General features: G+C 41.7%; 1 protein-coding gene across 3 annotated transcripts in view; it reads right to left on the bottom strand.

Moving 5' to 3' along the window:
• Positions 1–22,901, bottom strand: part of LOC115128090 (CASP8 and FADD-like apoptosis regulator) — a 70,732-nt gene extending 47,831 nt beyond the window's left edge. Inside the window, exons 1-8 of one of the 3 annotated variants that reach the window (XM_065019796.1) lie at positions 22,396–22,651; positions 22,120–22,170; positions 21,665–21,975; positions 21,355–21,460; positions 15,833–15,974; positions 13,665–13,732; positions 13,490–13,556; positions 13,319–13,371 (exon numbers count right to left, since the gene is read on the bottom strand). In XM_065019796.1, coding sequence (XP_064875868.1) covers positions 13,319–13,371; positions 13,490–13,556; positions 13,665–13,732; positions 15,833–15,974; positions 21,355–21,460; positions 21,665–21,975; positions 22,120–22,125 — 753 coding nt within the window. In that variant the 5' untranslated portion in view covers positions 22,126–22,170; positions 22,396–22,651. Of the gene's footprint in view, positions 1–13,318; positions 13,372–13,489; positions 13,557–13,664; positions 13,733–15,832; positions 15,975–21,354; positions 21,461–21,664; positions 21,976–22,119; positions 22,171–22,395; positions 22,652–22,671 lie in introns of those variants that run through there. The other 2 variants (XM_065019790.1, XM_065019801.1) reach the window with 2 other exon arrangements.
• Positions 22,902–24,674: the final 1,773 nt, after the last annotated feature.

The following is a 24,674-nucleotide window of genomic DNA, read 5'->3' as shown; positions in this document are numbered from 1 at the left end:
AACACCATGTATATTACCTGGTAGAACACTATGTATATTACCTGGTAGAACACCATGTATATTACCTGGTAGAACACTATGTATATTACCTGGTAGAACACCATGTATATTACCTGGTAGAACACTATGTATATTACCTGGTAGAACACCATGTATATTACCTGGTATAACACTATGTATATTACCTGGTATATTACCTGGTAGAACACCATGTATATTACCTGATAGAACACTATGTATATTACCTGGTAGAACACTATGTATATTACCTGGTAGAACACTATGTATATTACCTGGTAAAACACCATGTATATTACCTGGTAGAACACCATGTATATTACCTGGTAGAACACCATGTATATTACCTGGTAGAACACTATGTATATTACCTGGTAGAACACTATGTATATTACCTGGTAGAACACTATGTATATTACCTGGTATATTACCTGGTAGAACACTATGTATATTACCTGGTATATTACCTGGTAGAACACTATGTATATTACCTGATAGAAGACTATGTATATTACCTGGTAGAACACTATGTATATTACCTGGTAGAACACTATGTATATTACCTGATAGAACACTATGTATATTACCTGGTAGAACACCATGTATATTACCTGATAGAACACTATGTATATTACCTGGTAGAACACTATGTATATTACCTGGTAGAACACTATGTATATTACCTGGTAGAACACCATGTATATTACCTGGTAGAACACCATGTATATTACCTGGTAGAACACTATGTATATTACCTGGTAGAACACTATGTATATTACCTGGTATATTACCTGGTAGAACACCATGTATATTACCTGATAGAACACTATGTATATTACCTGGTAGAACACTATGTATATTACCTGGTAGAACACTATGTATATTACCTGGTAGAACACCATGTATATTACCTGGTAGAACACCATGTATATTACCTGGTAGAACACTATGTATATTACCTGGTAGAACACTATGTATATTACCTGGTAGAACACTATGTATATTACCTGGTATATTACCTGGTAGAACACTATGTATATTACCTGGTAGAACACTATGTATATTACCTGATAGAACACTATGTATATTACCTGGTAGAACACTATGTATATTACCTGGTAGAACACTATGTATATTACCTGGTATTTTTATTTCACCTTTATTTAACCAGGTAGGCTAGTTGAGAACAGGTTCTCATTTGCAACTGCGACCTGGCCAAGATAAAGCATAGCAGTGTGAACAGACAACACAGAGTTACACATGGAGTAAACAATTAACAAGTCAATAACACAGTAGAGAAAAAAGGGGAGTCTATATACAATGTGTGCAAAAGGCATGAGGAGGTAGGCGAATAATTACAATATTGCAGATTAACACTGGAGTGATAAATGATCAGATGGTCATGTACAGGTAGAGATATTGGTGTGCAAAAGAGCAGAAAAGTAAATAAATAAAAACTGTGGGGATGAGGTAGGTGAAAATGGGTGGGCTATTTACCAATAGATTATGTACAGCTGCAGCGATCGGTTAGCTGCTCAGATAGCTGATGTTTGAAGTTGGTGAGGGAGATAAAAGTCTCCAACTTCAGCGATTTTTGCAATTCCTTCCAGTCACAGGCAGCAGAGTACTGGAACGAAAGGCGGCCGAATGAGGTGTTGGCTTTAGGGATGATCAATGAGATACACCTGCTGGAGCGCGTGCTACGGATGGGTGTTGCCATCGTGACCAGTGAGCTGAGATAAGGCGGAGCTTTGCCTAGCATGGCCTTGTAGATGACCTGGAGCCAGTGGATCTGGCGACGAATATGTAGCGAGGGCCAGCCGACTAGAGCATACAAGTCGCAGTGGTGGGTAGTATAAGGTGCTTTAGTGACAAAACGGATGGCACTGTGATAAACTGCATCCAGTTTGCTGAGAAGAGTGTTGGAAGCAATTTTGTAGATGACATCGCCGAAGTCGAGGATCGGTAGGATAGTCAGTTTTACTAGGGTAAGCTTGGCAGCGTGAGTGAAGGAGGCTTTGTTGCGGAATAGAAAGCCGACTCTTGATTTGATTTTCGATTGGAGATGTTTGATATGGGTCTGGAAGGAGAGTTTGCAGTCTAGCCAGACACCTAGGTACTTATAGGTGTCCACATATTCAAGGTCGGAACCATCCAGTGTGGTGATGCTAGTCGGGCAAGCGGGTGCAGGCAGCGATCGGTTGAAAAGCATGCATTTGGTTTTACTAGCGTTTAAGAGCAGTTGGAGGCCACGGAAGGAGTGTTGTATGGCATTGAAGCTCGATTGAGGTTAGATAGCACAGTGTCCAATGACGGGCCGAAAGTGTATAGAATGGTGTCGTCTGCGTAGAGGTGGATCAGGGAATCGCCCGCAGCAAGAGCAACATCATTGATATACACAGAGAAAAGAGTCGGCCCGAGAATTGAACCCTGTGGCACCCCCATAGAGACTGCCAGAGGACCGGACAACATGCCCTCCGATTTGACACACTGAACTCTGTCTGCAAAGTAGTTGGTGAACCAGGCAAGGCAGACATCCGAAAAACCGAGGCTACTGAGTCTGCCGATAAGAATATGGTGATTGACAGAGTCGAAAGCCTTGGCAAGGTCGATGAAGACGGCTGCACAGTACTGTCTTTTATCGATGGCGGTTATGATGTCGTTTAGTACCTTGAGTGTGGCTGAGGTGCACCCGTGACCGGCTCGGAAACCAGATTGCATAGCGGAGAAGGTACGGTGGGATTCGAGATGGTCAGTGACCTGTTTGTTGACTTGGCTTTCAAGACCTTAGATAGGCAGGGCAGAATGGATATAGGTCTGTAACAGTTTGGGTCCAGGGTGTCTCCTCCTTTGAAGAGGGGGATGACTGTGGCAGCTTTCAATCCTTGGGGATCTCAGACGATATGAAAGAGAGGTTGAACAGGCTGGTAATAGGGGTTGCGACAATGGCGGCGGATAGTTTCAGAAATAGAGGGTCCAGATTGTCAAGCCCAGCTGATTTATACGGGTCCAGGTTTTGCAGCTCTTTCAGAACATCTGCTATCTGGATTTGGGTAAAGGAGAACCTGGAGAGGCTTGGGCGAGGAGCTGCGGGGGGCCGGAGCTGTTGGCCGAGGTAGGAGTAGCCAGGCGGAAGGCATGGCCAGCCGTTGAGAAATGCTTGTTGAAGTTTTCGATAATCATGGATTTGTCGGTGGTGACCGTGTTCCCTAGCCTCAGTGCAGTGGGCAGCTGGGAGGAGGTGCTCTTGTTCTCCATGGACTTCACAGTGTCCCAGAACTTTTTGGAGTTGGAGCTACAGGATGCAAACTTCTGCCTGAAGAAGCTGGCCTTAGCTTTCCTGACTGACTGCGTGTATTGGTTCCTGACTTCCCTGAACAGTTGCATATCGCGGGGACTGTTCGATGCTATTGCAGTCCGCCACAGGATGTTTTTGTGCTGGTCGAGGGCAGTCAGGTCTGGAGTGAACCAAGGGCTGTATCTGTTCTTAGTTCTGCATTTTTTGAACGGAGCATGCTTATCTAATATGGTGAGGAAGTTACTTTTAAAGAATGACCAGGCATCCTCAACTGACGGGATGAGGTCAATGTCCTTCCAGGATACCCGGGCCAGGTCGATTAGAAAGGCCTGCTCACAGAAGTGTTTTAGGGAGCGTTTGACAGTGATGAGGGGTGGCCGTATATTACCCGATGGAACACTATGTATATTACCTGGTAGAACACCATGTATATTACCTGGTAGAACACTATGTATATTACCTGGTATATTACCTGGTAGAACACTATGTATATTACCTGGTAGAACGCTATGTATATTACCTGGTAGAACACTATGTATATTACCTGGTATATTACCTGGTAGAAGACTATGTATATTACCTGGTAGAACACGATGTATATTACCTGGTAGGACACTATGTATATTACCTGGTAGAACACTATGTATATTACCTGGTATATTACCTGATAGAACACTATGTATATTACCTGGTAGAACACTATGTATATTACTTGGTAGAACACTATGTCTATTACCTGTTAGAACACTATGTATATTACCTGGTATATTACCTGGTAGAACACTATGTATATTACCTGGTAGAACACTATGTATATTACCTGGTATATTACCTGGTAGAACACTATGTATATTACCTGGTAGAACACTATGTATATTACCTGGTAGAACACTATGTATATTACCTGGTAGAACACTATGTATATTACCTGGTATATTACCTGGTAGAACACTATGTATATTACCTGGTAGAACACTATGTATATTACCTGGTAGAACACTATGTATATTACCTGATAGAACACTAGGTATATTACCTGGTATATTACCTGGTAGAACACTATGTATATTACCTGGTAGAACACAATGTATATTACCTGGTAGAACACTATGTATATTACCTGGTAGAACACTATGTATATTACCTGGTATATTACCTGGTAGAACACTATGTATATTACCTGGTAGAACACTATGTATATTACCTGGTATATTACCTGGTAGAACACTATGTATATTACCTGGTATTTTACCTGGTAGAACACTATGTATATTACCTGGTATATTACCTGGTAGAACACCATGTATATTACCTGGTAGAACACTATGTATATTACCTGGTAGAACACTATGTATATTACCTGGTAGAACACTATGTATATTACCTGGTAGAACACCATGTATATTACCTGATAGAACACTAGGTATATTACCTGGTATATTACCTGGTAGAACACTATGTATATTACCTGGTAGAACACGATGTATATTACCTGGTAGAACACGATGTATATTACCTGGTAGAACACTATGTATATTACCTGGTATATTACCTGGTAGAACACTATGTATATTACCTGGTAGAACACCATGTATATTACCTGGTAGAAGACTATGTATATTACCTGGTAGAACACTATGTATATTACCTGGTAGAACACTATGTATATTACCTGGTAGAACACTATGTATATTACCTGGTAGAACACCATGTATATTACCTGATAGAACACTAGGTATATTACCTGGTATATTACCTGGTAGAACACTATGTATATTACCTGGTAGAACACGATGTATATTACCTGGTAGAACACTATGTATATTACCTGGTAGAACACTATGTATATTACCTGGTATATTACCTGGTAGAACACTATGTATATTACCTGGTAGAAAACTATGTATATTACCTGGTATTTTACCTGGTAGAACACTATGTATATTACCTGGTATATTACCTGGTATTTTACCTGGTAGAACACTATGTATATTACCTGGTATATTACCTGGTAGAACACCATGTATATTACCTGGTAGAACACTATGTATATTACCTGGTATATTACAAGGTAGAACACCATGTATATTACCTGGTAGAACACTATGTATATTACCTGGTAGAACACCATGTATATTACCTGGTAGAACACTATGTATATTACCTGGTAGAACACCATGTATATTACCTGGTATAACACTATGTATATTACCTGGTATATTACCTGGTAGAACACCATGTATATTACCTGATAGAACACTATGTATATTACCTGGTAGAACACTATGTATATTACGTGGTAGAACACTATGTATATTACCTGGTAGAACACCATGTATTTTACCTGGTAGAACACCATGTATATTACCTGGTAGAACACTATGTATATTACCTGGTAGAACACTATGTATATTACCTGGTAGAACACCATGTATATTACCTGGTAGAACACTATGTATATTACCTGGTAGAACACTATGTATATTACCTGGTAGAACACTATGTATATTACCTGGTAGAACACTATGTATATTACCTGGTATATTACCTGGTAGAACACTATGTATATTACCTGGTAGAACACTATGTATATTACCTGGTATATTACCTGGTAGAACACTATGTATATTACCTGGTAGAACACTATGTATATTACCAGGTAGAACACTATGTATATTACCTGGTAGAACACTATGTATATTACCTGGTAGAACACTATGTATATTACCTGGTAGAACACTATGTATATTACCTGGTAGAACAATATGTATATTACCTGGTAGAACACTATGTATATTACCTGGTAGAACACTATGTATATTACCTGATAGTGTTCTACCAGGTAATATACATATGTTCTACCAGGTAATATACATAGTGTTCTATGTATAATACCTGGTAGAACACTATGTATATTACCTGGTAGAACACTATGTATATTACCTGGTAGAACACTATGTATATTACCTGGTATTTTACCTGGTAGAACACTATGTATATTACCTGGTATATTACCTGGTAGAACACCATGTATATTACCTGGTAGAACACTATGTATATTACCTGGTATATTACCTGGTAGAACACCATGTATATTACCTGGTAGAACACTATGTATATTACCTGGTAGAACACCATGTATATTACCTGGTAGAACACTATGTATATTACCTGGTAGAACACCATGTATATTACCTGGTAGAACACTATGTATATTACCTGGTAGAACACCATGTATATTACCTGGTATAACACTATGTATATTACCTGGTATATTACCTGGTAGAACACCATGTATATTACCTGATAGAACACTATGTATATTACCTGGTAGAACACTATGTATATTACCTGGTAGAACACTATGTATATTACCTGGTAAAACACCATGTATATTACCTGGTAGAACACCATGTATATTACCTGGTAGAACACCATGTATATTACCTGGTAGAACACTATGTATATTACCTGGTAGAACACTATGTATATTACCTGGTAGAACACTATGTATATTACCTGGTATATTACCTGGTAGAACACTATGTATATTACCTGGTATATTACCTGGTAGAACACTATGTATATTACCTGATAGAAGACTATGTATATTACCTGGTAGAACACTATGTATATTACCTGGTAGAACACTATGTATATTACCTGATAGAACACTATGTATATTACCTGGTAGAACACCATGTATATTACCTGATAGAACACTATGTATATTACCTGGTAGAACACTATGTATATTACCTGGTAGAACACTATGTATATTACCTGGTAGAACACCATGTATATTACCTGGTAGAACACCATGTATATTACCTGGTAGAACACTATGTATATTACCTGGTAGAACACTATGTATATTACCTGGTATATTACCTGGTAGAACACCATGTATATTACCTGATAGAACACTATGTATATTACCTGGTAGAACACTATGTATATTACCTGGTAGAACACTATGTATATTACCTGGTAGAACACCATGTATATTACCTGGTAGAACACCATGTATATTACCTGGTAGAACACTATGTATATTACCTGGTAGAACACTATGTATATTACCTGGTAGAACACTATGTATATTACCTGGTATATTACCTGGTAGAACACTATGTATATTACCTGGTAGAACACTATGTATATTACCTGATAGAACACTATGTATATTACCTGGTAGAACACTATGTATATTACCTGGTAGAACACTATGTATATTACCTGGTATTTTTATTTCACCTTTATTTAACCAGGTAGGCTAGTTGAGAACAGGTTCTCATTTGCAACTGCGACCTGGCCAAGATAAAGCATAGCAGTGTGAACAGACAACACAGAGTTACACATGGAGTAAACAATTAACAAGTCAATAACACAGTAGAGAAAAAGGGGAGTCTATATACAATGTGTGCAAAAGGCATGAGGAGGTAGGCGAATAATTACAATATTGCAGATTAACACTGGAGTGATAAATGATCAGATGGTCATGTACAGGTAGAGATATTGGTGTGCAAAAGAGCAGAAAAGTAAATAAATAAAAACTGTGGGGATGAGGTAGGTGAAAATGGGTGGGCTATTTACCAATAGATTATGTACAGCTGCAGCGATCGGTTAGCTGCTCAGATAGCTGATGTTTGAAGTTGGTGAGGGAGATAAAAGTCTCCAACTTCAGCGATTTTTGCAATTCCTTCCAGTCACAGGCAGCAGAGTACTGGAACGAAAGGCGGCCGAATGAGGTGTTGGCTTTAGGGATGATCAATGAGATACACCTGCTGGAGCGCGTGCTACGGATGGGTGTTGCCATCGTGACCAGTGAGCTGAGATAAGGCGGAGCTTTGCCTAGCATGGCCTTGTAGATGACCTGGAGCCAGTGGATCTGGCGACGAATATGTAGCGAGGGCCAGCCGACTAGAGCATACAAGTCGCAGTGGTGGGTAGTATAAGGTGCTTTAGTGACAAAACGGATGGCACTGTGATAAACTGCATCCAGTTTGCTGAGAAGAGTGTTGGAAGCAATTTTGTAGATGACATCGCCGAAGTCGAGGATCGGTAGGATAGTCAGTTTTACTAGGTAAGCTTGGCAGCGTGAGTGAAGGAGGCTTTGTTGCGGAATAGAAAGCCGACTCTTGATTTGATTTTCGATTGGAGATGTTTGATATGGGTCTGGAAGGAGAGTTTGCAGTCTAGCCAGACACCTAGGTACTTATAGGTGTCCACATATTCAAGGTCGGAACCATCCAGTGTGGTGATGCTAGTCGGGCAAGCGGGTGCAGGCAGCGATCGGTTGAAAAGCATGCATTTGGTTTTACTAGCGTTTAAGAGCAGTTGGAGGCCACGGAAGGAGTGTTGTATGGCATTGAAGCTCGATTGGAGGTTAGATAGCACAGTGTCCAATGACGGGCCGAAAGTGTATAGAATGGTGTCGTCTGCGTAGAGGTGGATCAGGGAATCGCCCGCAGCAAGAGCAACATCATTGATATACACAGAGAAAAGAGTCGGCCCGAGAATTGAACCCTGTGGCACCCCCATAGAGACTGCCAGAGGACCGGACAACATGCCCTCCGATTTGACACACTGAACTCTGTCTGCAAAGTAGTTGGTGAACCAGGCAAGGCAGACATCCGAAAAACCGAGGCTACTGAGTCTGCCGATAAGAATATGGTGATTGACAGAGTCGAAAGCCTTGGCAAGGTCGATGAAGACGGCTGCACAGTACTGTCTTTTATCGATGGCGGTTATGATGTCGTTTAGTACCTTGAGTGTGGCTGAGGTGCACCCGTGACCGGCTCGGAAACCAGATTGCATAGCGGAGAAGGTACGGTGGGATTCGAGATGGTCAGTGACCTGTTTGTTGACTTGGCTTTCGAAGACCTTAGATAGGCAGGGCAGAATGGATATAGGTCTGTAACAGTTTGGGTCCAGGGTGTCTCCCCTTTGAAGAGGGGGATGACTGTGGCAGCTTTCCAATCCTTGGGGATCTCAGACGATATGAAAGAGAGGTTGAACAGGCTGGTAATAGGGGTTGCGACAATGGCGGCGGATAGTTTCAGAAATAGAGGGTCCAGATTGTCAAGCCCAGCTGATTTATACGGGTCCAGGTTTTGCAGCTCTTTCAGAACATCTGCTATCTGGATTTGGGTAAAGGAGAACCTGGAGAGGCTTGGGCGAGGAGCTGCGGGGGGCCGGAGCTGTTGGCCGAGGTAGGAGTAGCCAGGCGGAAGGCATGGCCAGCCGTTGAGAAATGCTTGTTGAAGTTTTCGATAATCATGGATTTGTCGGTGGTGACCGTGTTCCCTAGCCTCAGTGCAGTGGGCAGCTGGGAGGAGGTGCTCTTGTTCTCCATGGACTTCACAGTGTCCCAGAACTTTTTGGAGTTGGAGCTACAGGATGCAAACTTCTGCCTGAAGAAGCTGGCCTTAGCTTTCCTGACTGACTGCGTGTATTGGTTCCTGACTTCCCTGAACAGTTGCATATCGCGGGGACTGTTCGATGCTATTGCAGTCCGCCACAGGATGTTTTTGTGCTGGTCGAGGGCAGTCAGGTCTGGAGTGAACCAAGGGCTGTATCTGTTCTTAGTTCTGCATTTTTTGAACGGAGCATGCTTATCTAATATGGTGAGGAAGTTACTTTTAAAGAATGACCAGGCATCCTCAACTGACGGGATGAGGTCAATGTCCTTCCAGGATACCCGGGCCAGGTCGATTAGAAAGGCCTGCTCACAGAAGTGTTTTAGGGAGCGTTTGACAGTGATGAGGGGTGGCCGTATATTACCCGATGGAACACTATGTATATTACCTGGTAGAACACCATGTATATTACCTGGTAGAACACTATGTATATTACCTGGTATATTACCTGGTAGAACACTATGTATATTACCTGGTAGAACGCTATGTATATTACCTGGTAGAACACTATGTATATTACCTGGTATATTACCTGGTAGAAGACTATGTATATTACCTGGTAGAACACGATGTATATTACCTGGTAGGACACTATGTATATTACCTGGTAGAACACTATGTATATTACCTGGTATATTACCTGATAGAACACTATGTATATTACCTGGTAGAACACTATGTATATTACTTGGTAGAACACTATGTCTATTACCTGTTAGAACACTATGTATATTACCTGGTATATTACCTGGTAGAACACTATGTATATTACCTGGTAGAACACTATGTATATTACCTGGTATATTACCTGGTAGAACACTATGTATATTACCTGGTAGAACACTATGTATATTACCTGGTAGAACACTATGTATATTACCTGGTAGAACACTATGTATATTACCTGGTATATTACCTGGTAGAACACTATGTATATTACCTGGTAGAACACTATGTATATTACCTGGTAGAACACTATGTATATTACCAGGTAGAACACTATGTATATTACCTGGTAGAACAATATGTATATTACCTGGTAGAACACTATGTATATTACCTGGTAGAACACTATGTATATTACCTGGTATATTACCTGGTATATTACCTGGTAGAACACTATGTATATTATCTGGTAGAACACTATGTATATTACCTGATAGAACACTAGGTATATTACCAGGTAGAACACTATGTATATTACCTGGTATATTACCTGGTAGAACACTATGTATATTACCTGGTAGAAAACTATGTATATTACCTGGTAGAACACTATGTATATTACCTGGTATATTACCTGGTAGAACACTATGTATATTACCTGGTAGAACACTATGTATATTACCTGGTAGAACACTATGTATATTACCTGGTAGAACACTATGTATATTACCTGGTATATTACCTGGTAGAACACTATGTATATTACCTGGTAGAACACTATGTATATTACCTGGTAGAACGCTATGTATATTACCTGGTATATTACCTGGTAGAACACTATTTATATTACCTGGTAGAACACTATGTATATTACCTGGTAGAACACTAGGTATATTACCTGGTAGAACACTATGTATATTACCTGGTATATTACCTGGTAGAACACTATGTATATTACCTGATAGAACACTATGTATATTACCTGGTAGAATACTAGGTATATTACCTGGTAGAACACTAGGTATATTACCTGGTAGAACACTATGTATATTACCTGGTATATTACCTGATAGAACACTATGTATATTACCTGGTAGAACACTATGTATATTACCTGGTAGAACACTATGTATATTACCTGGTAGAACACTATGTATATTACCTGGTAGAACACTATGTATATTACCTGGTAGAACACTATGTATATTACCTGGTAGAACACTATGTATATTACCTGGTAGAACACTATGTATATTACCTGGTAGAACACTATGTATATTACCTGATAGAACAGTATGTATATTACCTGGTAGAACAGTATGTATATTACCTGATAGAACACTATGTATATTACCTGGTAGAACACTATGTATATTACCTGGTATATTACCTGGTAGACCACCATGTATATTACCTGGTAGAACACTATGTATATTACCTGGTAGAACACTATGTATATTACCTGGTAGAACACTAGGTATATTACCTGGTAGAACACTATGTATATTACCTGGTATATTACCTGGTAGAACACTATGTATATTACCTGGTAGAACACTATGTATATTACCTGATAGAACACTATGTATATTACCTGGTAGAACACTATGTATATTACCTGGTAGAACACTATGTATATTACCTGGTATATTACCTGGTAGAACACTATGTATATTACCTGGTAGAACACTATGTATATTACCTGGTAGAACAGTATGTATATTACCTGATAGAACACTATGTATATTACCTGGTAGAACACTATGTATATTACCTGGTATATTACCTGGTAGAACACTATGTATATTACCTGGTAGAACACTATGTATATTACCTGGTATATTACCTGGTAGAACACTATGTATATTACCTGGTAGAACACTATGTATATTACCTGGTAGAACAGTATGTATATTACCTGGTAGAACAGTATGTATATTACCTGGTATATTACCTGGTAGAACACTATGTATATTACCTGGTAGAACACTATGTATATTACCTGGTAGAACACTATGTATATTACCTGGTAGAACACTATGTATATTACCTGGTATATTACCTGGTAGAACACTATGTATATTACCTGGTATATTACCTGGTAGAACACTATGTATATTACCTGGTAGAACACTATGTATATTACCTGGTAGAACACTATGTATATTACCTGGTAGAACACTATGTATATTACCTGGTAGAACACTAGGTATATTACCTGGTAGAACACTATGTATATTACCTGGTATATTACCTGGTAGAACACTATGTATATTACCTGGTAGAACACTATGTATATTACCTGGTAGAACACTATGTATATTACCTGGTAGAACACTAGGTATATTACCTGGTAGAACACTATGTATATTACCTGATAGAACAGTATGTATATTACCTGGTAGAACAGTATGTATATTACCTGGTAGAACAGTATGTATATTACCTGGTAGAACACTATGTATATTACCTGGTAGAACACTATGTATATTACCTGGTAGAACACTATGTATATTACCTGGTAGAACACTATGTATATTACCTGGTAGAACACTATGTATATTACCTGGTATATTACCTGGTAGAACACTATGTATATTACCTGGTAGAACACTATGTATATTACCTGGTAGAACACTATGTATATTACCTGATAGAACACTATGTATATTACCTGGTAGAACACTATGTATATTACCTGGTAGAACACTATGTATATTACATGGTAGAACACTATGTATATTACCTGGTAGAACACTATGTATATTACCTGGTAGAACAGTATGTATATTACCTGGTAGAACACTATGTATATTACATGGTAGAACAGTATGTATATTACCTGGTAGAACACTATGTATATTACCTGGTAGAACACTATGTATATTACCTGGTAGAACACCATGTATATTACCTGGTAGAACAGCCTTTTTCTTTCAGGCTCTGCAATGTTTTCGTTCTCTGGAGCTAAAATGACAGAATGACAGCTGCTTTCTACAGAGGATATACTTTTTTATTGAACACTAATCATGATAAACAGTTGGTATTTTAAAGAAACCTCTCCTGAGGAATGAAAGTAACTTACTGTTCTGTGTGGACTGCTCTTGTCTTGAATGGCATGATACAGGGGAGGCAGTGAGCATGGGGTTGGACTGAGGGACAGAAATCACACTTAGAGGAAACATCCTTTATAGAAAGCTGTAGTAGAGGCGAGGGAAGGTTTCCCTGTTTCAAGAGGAGGTAGTGTAGTAGTGACTCACTGGAGTCCTGATCCACTGCTGCTGGGCCTGGTGAGTCATCACCACTGGTCTGTGTTGTGGTGTTCCAACTACAACAAGTTGCACAGGAAGAAGTATTTCCAAACAGGATGTAACAGAGGTGGTTCAGATTGAGACCAAGGGCCATATTACTATCAAGAGTCTGAGAGTAGGAGTTCTGATTTACAGTGCATTCAGAAAGTATTCAGACCCGTTGACTTTTTCCACATTTTGTTACATAACAGCCTTATTCTAAAAATGGATTCAATTGTTTTTTGTCCTCATCAATCTACACACAATACCCCATAATGACAAAACAAAAACAGGTTTTTAGGAATATTTGAAAATGTATAAAAAACAAAAACTGAAATATGAAATTTTACATAAGAGTTCAGACCCTTTACTCAGTACTTTGTTGAAGCACCTTTGGCTGCGATTTAAGCCTGGAGTCTAATTGGATATGACGCTACAAGCTTGGCACACCTGTATTTGGGGAGTTTCTCCCATTCTTCTCTGCAGATTCACTCAAGCTCTGTCAGGTTGGATGTGGAGCATCACTGCACAGCTATTTTCAGGTCTCTCCAGAGATGTTTGATCGGGTTCAAGTCCAGGCTCTGGCTGGGCCACTCAAGCACATTCAGAGACTTGTCCCGAAGCCACTCCTGTCCATGGCGGTGCCACGATTGTGACGCATTCCTGCGTGCTCCCGGACGCGCTCCTCCACCCCTATAACCGGGGTACCTGCTCCTGCTGACTCCATAGTCGGTCGGTGCGTGCTGGTGGAAGGAAGTCAGGCGCAGGAGCGAACTTGGTATAAACAGAGCAGTTTAATAAGTGCTCAAAAACTCTGAAAACCAAAAGATACAAAATAATACAAGTGGGTACAAAACCCGTCGCACACCAGAACATATCTTGCACATAGCTTACAAACAAACAATCACCGACAAGGACATGAAGGGGATTGGAACCAGGTGTGATACAAGACAAGACAAAACCAAAGGAAAACGAAAAGAGGATCAGCAATGTTTAGAACGTTGGTTTTCATTAAGGATCTCTGTACTTTGCTCTGTTCACCTTTCCCCCGATCCTGACTAGTCTCCCAGTCCCTGCCGTGAAAAAACATCCTCACAGCATGATGCTGCCACCACCATGCTTCAACGTAGGGATGGTGCAGACGTGACGCTTGGCATACAGGCCAAATAATTCAATCTTAGTTTCATCAGACCTGAGAATCTTGTTTCTCATGGACTAAGAGTCCTTTAGGTGCCTTTTGGTAAACTCCAAGCGGGCTGTCATGCCTTTTACTGAGGAGTGGCTTCTTTCTGGTCACTCTACAATAAAGGCATGATTGGTGGAGTGCTGCAGAGATGGTTGTCCTTCTGGAAGGTTCTCCCATCTCCACAGAGGAACTCTGGAGCTCTGTCAGTCTGGTTCCTGGTCACCTCCCTGACCAAGGCACTTCTCCCCCGATTGCCCAGTTTGGCCGGGTGGCCAGCTATAGGAAGAGTCTTGGTGGCTCCAAACTTCTTCCATGTAATAATGATGGAGGCCACTGTGTTCTTGGGGACCTTCAATGCTACAGAAATGTTTTGGTACCCTTCCCCAGATCTGTGCCTCGACACAATCCTGTCTCAGAGCTCTACGGACAACTTCTTAAATCTCATGGCTTGGTTTTTGCTCTGACATGCACTGTCAACTGTGGGACCTTATATAGACAGGTGTGTGCCTTTCCAAATCATGTCCAATCAATTGAATTTCCCATAGGTGGACTCCAATCAAGTTGTAGAAACATCTCTCAAGGATGATCAATGGAAAAAGGATGTACCTGAGCTCAATTTCAAGTCTCATTACAAAGGGTCTGAATACTTATGTAAAAACGTTATTTAATTTTTTCCCAAAATGTCTAAACCCCTGTTTTCACTTTGTCATTATGGGGTAGGTTGATGAGGAAAACATTTTAATTTAATCAATTTTAGAACAAGGTTGTAAGGTAACAAAATGAGGAAAAAGTCAAAGGGTCTGAATACTTTCCGAATGCACTTAAGAATCCATTTAGCCACTTAGATCACAATGAGTGTATGGAGATCCTGGATCCTAATCTAATCTTGATACGGCCCCAGATATCCAGAAGTCCTCCAGAATCCCAAGGTGGGCCTTTTCCTAATTCTTACCTGATGTCAGGTTCCGGTACCCTTTGACCTTCCTGGCCAGGTCAACCCTGCTGATGTCCGTCAGATATTTTTCTATCAGCTCCACCCTCTCAGAAGACACTCTGTCCAGCTTCTCCAGTTCAACTATGACATCCAGGAAACTCTGTCACACAGAGAAAGGATATGAAATGGTTCAAAAACATTCCAGGACATTCGTTTCTGGATCTTTTGGACATACACTGATTTATGAACACCACTTGTTGTTGTAACTGTCATATTGTTGTCCTGTTGTTGTTGTTGTTATGTCTTACTTAAACAATACCCTATACCCAATCCCTCAACATGATCATGACAAAAGAGATGATTATGGACTACAGGAAAAGGAGGACCGAGCACACCCCCATTCTCATTGACGGGGCTGTAGTGGAGCAGGTTGAGAGCTTCAAGTTCCTTGGCGTTCATATCAACAACAAACTATCATGGTCCAAACACACCAAGACAGTCGTGAAGAGAGCACAATAAAACCTATTCCCCCTCAGGAGACTGAAAAGATTTGGCATGGGTCCTCAGATCCTCAAAAGGTTCTACAGCTGCACCATCGAGAGCATCCTGACTGGTTGTATCACTGCCTGGTATGGCAACTGCTCGGCCTCCGACCGCAAGTCACTACAGAGGGTAGTGCGAACGGCCCAGTACATCACTGAGGCCAAGCTTCCTGCCATCCAGGACCTCTATACCAGGCGGTGTCAGAGGAAGGCCCTAAAAATTGTCAAAGACTCCAGCCACCCTTGCCGGCAAGCGGTACCGGAGCACCAAGTCTAGGTCCAAGAGGCTTCTAAACAGCTTCTACCCCGAAGCCATAAGACTCCTGAACATCTAATCAAATGACTACCGGGACTATGTGCATTGCCCCCCCTCTTTTACGCTGCTGCTACTCTCTGTTATTATCTGTGCATAGTCACTTTAATAACTCTACCTACATGTACATATTACCTCAATTACCTCGACTAACCGGTGCCCCTGCACATTAACTCTGTACCAGTACCCCCTGTATATAGCCTCCACATTGACTCTGTACCGGTACCCCCTGTATATAGCCTCCACATTGACTCTGTACCAGTACCCCCTGTATATAGCCTCCACATTGACTCTGTACCGGTACCCCCTGTATATAGCCTCCACATTGACTCTGTACCGGTACCCCCTGTATATAGCCTCCACATTGACTCTGTACCGGTACACCCTGTATATAGCCTCCACATTTACTCTGTACCAGTACCCCCTGTATATAGTCTCCACATTGACTCTGTACCGGTACCCCCTGTATATAGCCTCCACATTGTACCGGTACCCCCTGTATATAGCCTCCACATTGTACCGGTACCCCCTGTATATAGCCTCCACATTGTACCGGTACCCCCTGTATATAGTCTCCACATTGACTCTGTACCGGTACCCCCTGTATATAGCCTCCACATTGACTCTGTACCGGTACCCCCTGTATATAGCCTCCACATTGACTCTGTACCGGTACACCCTGTATATAGCCTCCACATTTACTCTGTACCAGTACCCCCTGTATATAGTCTCCACATTGACTCTGTACCGGTACCCCCTGTATATAGCCTCCACATTGACTCTGTACCGGTACACCCTGTATATAGCCTCCACATTGACTCTGTACCGGTACCCCCTGTATATAGCCTCCACATTGACTCTGTACCGGTACACCCTGTATATAGCCTCCACATTGACTCTGTACCGGTACACCCTGTATATAGCCTCCACATTGACTCTGTACCGGTACCCCCTGTATATAGCCTCCACATTGACTCTGTACCGGTACACCCTGTATATAGCCTCCACATTTACTCTGTACCAGTACCCCCTGTATATAGTCTCCACATTGACTCTGTACCGGTACCCCCTGTATATAGCCTCCACATTGTACCGGTACTCCCTGTATATAGCCTCCACATTAACTCTGTACCGGTACCCCCTGTATATAGCCTCCACATTGTACCGGTACCCCCTGTATATAGTCTCCACATTGACTCTGTACCGGTACTCCCTGTATATAGCCTCCACATTAACTCTGTACCGGTACCCCCTGTATATAGCCTCCACATTGACTCTGTACCGGTACTCCCTGTATATAGCCTCCACATTAACTCTGTACCGGTACCCCCTGTATATAGCCTCCACATTGTACCGGTACCCCCTGTATATAGCTTCCACATTGACTCTGTACCGGTACACCCTGTATATAGCCTCCACATTGTACCGGTACCCCCTGTATATAGTCTCTACATTGACTCTGTACCGGTACTCCCTGTATATAGCCTCCACATTGACTCTGTACCGGTACCCCCTGTATATAGCCTCCACATTGACTCTGTACCGGTACCCCCTGTATATAGCCTCCACATTGACTCTGTACCGGTACCCCCTGTATATAGCCTCCACATTGACTCTGTACCGGTACCCCCTGTATAAAGCCTCCACATTGACTCTGTACCGGTACCCCCTGTATATAGTCTCCACATTGACTCTGTACCGGTACCCCCTGTATATAGCCTCCACATTGACTCTGTACCGGTACCCCCTGTATATAGCCTCCACATTGACTCTGTACCGGTACCCCCTGTATATAGCCTCCACATTGACTCTGTACCGGTACCCCCTGTATATAGCCTCCACATTAACTCTGTACTGTAATACCCTGTATATAGCCTCCACCTTGACTCTGTACTGTAATACCCTGTATATAGCCTCCACATTGACTCTGTACCGTAATACCCTGTATATAGCCTCCACATTGACTCTGTACCGGTACCCCCTGTATATAGCCTCCACATTGACTCTGTACCGTAATACCCTGTATATAGCCTCCACCTTGACTCTGTACCGTAATACCCTGTATATAGCCTCCACCTTGACTCTGTACTGTAATACCCTGTATATAGCCTCCACCTTGACTCTGTACCGTAATACCCTGTATATAGCCTCCACATTGACTCTGTACCGTAATACCCTGTATATAGCCTCCACCTTGACTCTGTACCGTAATACCCTGTATATAGCCTCCACATTGACTCTGTACCGTAATACCCTGTATATAGTCTCCACATTGACTCTGTACCGTAACACCCTGTATATAGCCTCCACCTTGACTCTGTACTGTAATACCCTGTATATAGCCTCCACCTTGACTCTGTACTGTAATACCCTGTATATAGCCTCCACATTGACTCTGTACCGTAATACCCTGTATATAGCCTCCACATTGACTCTGTACCGGTACCCCTTGTATATAGCCTCCACATTGACTCTGTACCGGTACCCCCTGTATATAGCCTCCACATTGACTCTGTACTGTAATACCCTGTATATAGCCTCCACATTGACTCTGTACCGTAATACCCTGTATATAGCCTCCACATTGACTCTGTACCGTAATACCCTGTATATAGCCTCCACATTGACTCTGTACCGTAACACCCTGTATATAGCCTCCACATTGACTCTGTACTGTAATACCCTGTATATAGCCTCCACATTGACTCTGTACCGTAATACCCTGTATATAGCCTCCACATTGACTCTGTACTGTAATACCCTGTATATAGCCTCCACCTTGACTCTGTACTGTAATACCCTGTATATAGCCTCCACCTTGACTCTGTACTGTAATACCCTGTATATAGTCTCCACATTGACTCTGTACTGTAATACCCTGTATATAGCCTCCACCTTGACTCTGTACCGTAATACCCTGTATATAGCCTCCACCTTGACTCTGTACTGTAATACCCTGTATATAGCCTCCACCTTGACTCTGTACTGTAATACCCTGTATATAGCCTCCACCTTGACTCTGTACTGTAATACCCTGTATATAGCCTCCACCTTGACTCTGTACTGTAACACCCTGTATATAGCCTCCACATTGACTCTGTACTGTAATACCCTGTATATAGCCTCCACATTGACTCTGTACCGTAATACCCTGTATATAGCCTCCACATTGACTCTGTACCGTAACACCCTGTATATAGCCTCCACCTTGACTCTGTACTGTAATACCCTGTATATAGCCTCCACATTGACTCTGTACCGTAATACCCTGTATATAGCCTCCACATTGACTCTATACCGTAATACCCTGTATATAGCCTCCACATTGACTCTGTACCGTAACACCCTGTATATAGCCTCCACATTGACTCTGTACCGTAATACCCTGTATATAGCCTCCACATTGACTCTATACCGTAATACCCTGTATATAGCCTCCACATTGACTCTGTACCGTAACACCCTGTATATAGCCTCCACATTGACTCTGTACCGTAATACCCTGTATATAGCCTCCACCTTGACTCTGTACCGTAATACCCTGTATATAGCCTCCACCTTGACTCTGTACTGTAATACCCTGTATATAGCCTCCACCTTGACTCTGTACTGTAATACCCTGTATATAGCCTCCACCTTGACTCTGTACTGTAATACCCTGTATATAGCCTCCACCTTGACTCTGTACTGTAACACCCTGTATATAGCCTCCACATTGACTCTGTACTGTAATACCCTGTATATAGCCTCCACATTGACTCTGTACCGTAATACCCTGTATATAGCCTCCACATTGACTCTGTACCGTAATACCCTGTATATAGCCTCCACATTGACTCTGTACCGTAATACCCTGTATATAGCCTCCACATTGACTCTGTACCGTAATACCCTGTATATAGCCTCCACATTGACTCTGTACCGTAATACCCTGTATATAGCCTCCACATTGACTCTGTACCGTAATACCCTGTATATAGCCTCCACATTGACTCTGTACCGTAATACCCTGTATATAGCCTCCACATTGACTCTGTACCGTAATACCCTGTATATAGCCTCCACATTGACTCTGTACCGTAATACCCTGTATATAGCCTCCACCTTGACTCTGTACCGTAATACCCTGTATATAGCCTCCACCTTGACTCTGTACCGTAATACCCTGTATATAGCCTTGTTATTGTTATTTTACTGCTGGTCTTTAATTATTTGTGACTTTTATTTCTCCTTTTTTAGGTATTTTTCTTAAAACTGCATTGAAGGTTAAGGGCTTGTAAGTCAGCATTTCACTGTAAGGTCTAGCTGTTGTATTCAGCGCATGTGACAAATACAATTTGATTTGATTGTTGTCATGTCTTACAGTACATAAGCAATACCCTATTGTTGTCATGTCTTACTTAAAGCAATACTTGTCTGGCAGCTCGGTTTGTGTTTTGTACTAAATTGTAAAAGAAAATCCATTAAAATAAAATAAAAAAATTCCATAACAACTAGATCCTCAGGAAACATACCACAGAAGAAGAGGAATGTTCTCACAGTAATACACAGTACATTTCAGCATACCTAGTGGTATTTACATTGCAGGAATCCCCCACCCACAATGCAGAAATATTTCATGACATAATCAGATCAGGCTTGTCAGTAATGAAATAAAATGTCAAATGTCTGAACCAAGCCTTTACCTTGACTCTGGTCAGCCTCTCTCTGGATAAAGAACCACTCAGCAGAAACTTGAGCGATTCCAGGTCTTCTGTCCCCATGTCTTCACTCACATCAGACATCAACACTCTGTAACCAGGAAACAGAACCGCTTCATAGACAGAACTCCATGTAACCAGGAAACAGAACCGCTTCATAGACAGAACTCCATGGAATAGATTTACTAATGAAGACCGCGATGAATGAGACTGTAAAGAATGTTTGGACTATTGGTGTGTGTTGTTATCCTGGAAAAGACAATAGCAGAATTCAAACCTAAGGAATAAATCTCACCTGTACTCTGACAAAGCTCGGTTCTGTCCCAGAATCCCATCCACTTCCTGTTTACTGATGTGAAACTCTTTCTTCAGGAGATCAAAGCGTCTCAGTCTGAACAGAAGTTCCACCAGGTACAGCTGATCCACCTGTCCTCTGCTCAGCCAGGAATTTAACACCTCTCTCACATGATCAGAACCACACCTGTCAGTGTCAAGGGATCCACACAGGTACAGGAGCCTCCTGCACTCACCTGAGCTCAGGTCCTCACATATCCTGTTGATCATCTGATATAACTGCCCATTAGCCATAGAACTCATCAGGAGTCTCTGAAAGGGAAAACAGGGATTGATTTTATGGATAGAAAATGATGTAAACTTCATTATTTCTAAATGGGTATTTGCATCATAGATCTATGGCCCATTTGAAATTAAAAGCAACTTGAATCGGCAAATATGTATACTACTGCTTACTTGCATAGTTATGTCGTTCCCAGTCTCACGCTGTGCTCAATAGACGAGTACCTTAGTTATTATCATAGGAATATTTTACTATTATTGAACCTGCATGTGGCCAATAGGTGAAAATATACAGGCAGCACATACATGATAATGCGAACGGTGGAAAATGAAAGTTAGACGAGGCATGAAACCAACCAGAAATGAATTATTCAGGTTAATAAAACACGAATATTTCAGAGAAAATTAACAACATAGGTCGGTTATATCGCAAATGAAAAATATGAATACCTTTTAGAGTAGGACACAGCGAGGTCTGTTGCATGAAGACTGAAAATGAGATGATTATAATGACGAATTGAAGTTTCGCGAATTACGAAATGGAATGCGCAAATGGGGAAGATCGTTTCAAATTGTGTGTAACCACCCACGCGGGAAATTACACTTTCATTTCGGTCTGGGTGGCGGGATCACGGAACTGACTCAATGTTGGTCATAAAGTATTTTAATGAATTAGTCACTGATAAATATATGCTAAAACCTGCTCAAAACGAAAGTGAAAGTTACCACGCCATCAGGCTCCTCTGCAAAGACCCTTGTCTGCATCCAGATGGTTTTCGCTGCTGCCAGCACTGCCTTCCTTCTGAAAATAAAGAAAAACCCTTGACTGAGTAGGTGTGTCAAAACATTTGACTGGTACTGTATGGCAATATGGCACCTCCGGTTTGTGGTACATGGCCAAAATACCACCGCTAAGGGCTGTATCCAGACACTCCAGACACACGTCATAGTGAACAGCCCCTATCAGTGGTATATTGGCCATGTACCACAACCCGACCGAGGTAAAGCCAGTTTCAGGTTGGATATTCGACGGATATTGCCCACTCTTGTTTGTGTACATAGTTTCAAATTTGCAATAGCTCCTTGGTCATGTCAATTACACACCTAAGAAGCATGCAGTGGATATACACCCATATTGCATAACCTCTAGTCATGTATCTTCTATACTGTTGTACATTATTATTAGTTTGAAAATTAGGGGGTTCAGTCCAGTGTTGTGTTTACCCTTTTCTTTAATATTTATCTACAATAATTGGTAGTTCTAAGTACTTATTTTCCCAGTTTTATTTTATTTTCCCACAGTATTTAACAGTGGTACACAATAGGAGAGAGAGACAGATAACATCTCCTTTCGTCGTTAATATCAACCATAAAGGAAAAGGGCAAAGTACGAGAGTCTTGTTATTAATTGTCCAAAGCAGGGATGGAGAGTGAGCTGGTGAGGTAGGCTGGACAATATATATACTGAACAGGGATGGAGAGTGAGCTGGTGAGGTAGGCTGGTCAATATATATACTGAACAGGGATGGAGAGTGAGCTGGTGAGGTAGGCTGGTCAATATATATACTGAACAGGGATGGAGAGTGAGCTGGTGAGGTAGGCTGGACAATATATATACTGAACAGGGATGGAGAGTGAGCTGGTGAGGTAGGCTGGTCAATATATATACTGAACAGGGATGGAGAGTGAGCTGGTGAGGTAGGCTGGTCAATATATATACTGAACAGGGATGGAGAGTGAGCTGGTGAGGTAGACTGGTCAATATATATACTGAACAGGGATGGAGAGTGAGCTGGTGAGGTAGGCTGGTCAATATATATACTGAACAGGGATGGAGAGGGAGCTGGTGAGGTAGGCTGGTCAATACATATACTGAACAGGGATGGAGAGTGAGGTAGACTGGTCAATATATATACTGAACAGGGATGGAGAGTGAGCTGGTGAGGTAGGCTGGTCAATACATATACTGAACAGGGATGGAGAGTGAGGTAGACTGGTCAATATATATACTGAACAGGGATGGAGAGTGAGCTGGTGAGGTAGGCTGGTCAATAGATATACTGAACAGGGATGGAGAGTGAGCTGGTGAGGTAGGCTGGTCAATATATATACTGAACAGGGATGGAGAGTGAGCTGGTGAGGTAGGCTGGTCAATATATATACTGAACAGGGATGGAGAGTGAGCTGGTGAGGTAGGCTGGTCAATATATATACTGAACAGGGATGGAGAGTGAGCTGGTGAGGTAGGCTGGTCAATATATATACTGAACAGGGATGGAGAGTGAGCTGGTGAGGTAGGCTGGACAATATATATACTGAACAGGGATGGAGAGGGAGCTGGTGAGGTAGGCTGGTCAATATATATACTGAACAGGGATGGAGAGTGAGCTGGTGATGTAGGCTGGTCAATATATATACTGAACAGGGATGGAGAGTGAGCTGGTGAGGTAGGCTGGTCAATATATATACTGAACAGGGATGGAGAGTGAGCTGGTGAGGTAGGCTGGTTAATACATATACTGAACAGGGATGGAGAGTGAGGTAGACTGGTCAATATATATACTGAACAGGGATGGAGAGTGAGCTGGTGAGGTAGGCTGGACAATACATATACTGAACAGGGATGGAGAGTGAGGTAGACTGGTCAATATATATACTGAACAGGGATGGAGAGTGAGCTGGTGAGGTAGGCTGGTCAATATATATACTGAACAGGGATGGAGAGTGAG

The sequence above is a fragment of the Oncorhynchus nerka genome, linkage group LG1, assembly GCF_034236695.1.
Source record: "Oncorhynchus nerka isolate Pitt River linkage group LG1, Oner_Uvic_2.0, whole genome shotgun sequence".
In the NCBI taxonomy this organism is placed as follows: Eukaryota; Metazoa; Chordata; class Actinopteri; order Salmoniformes; family Salmonidae; genus Oncorhynchus; species Oncorhynchus nerka.
This window is presented reverse-complemented; position numbering and strand designations above follow the sequence as displayed.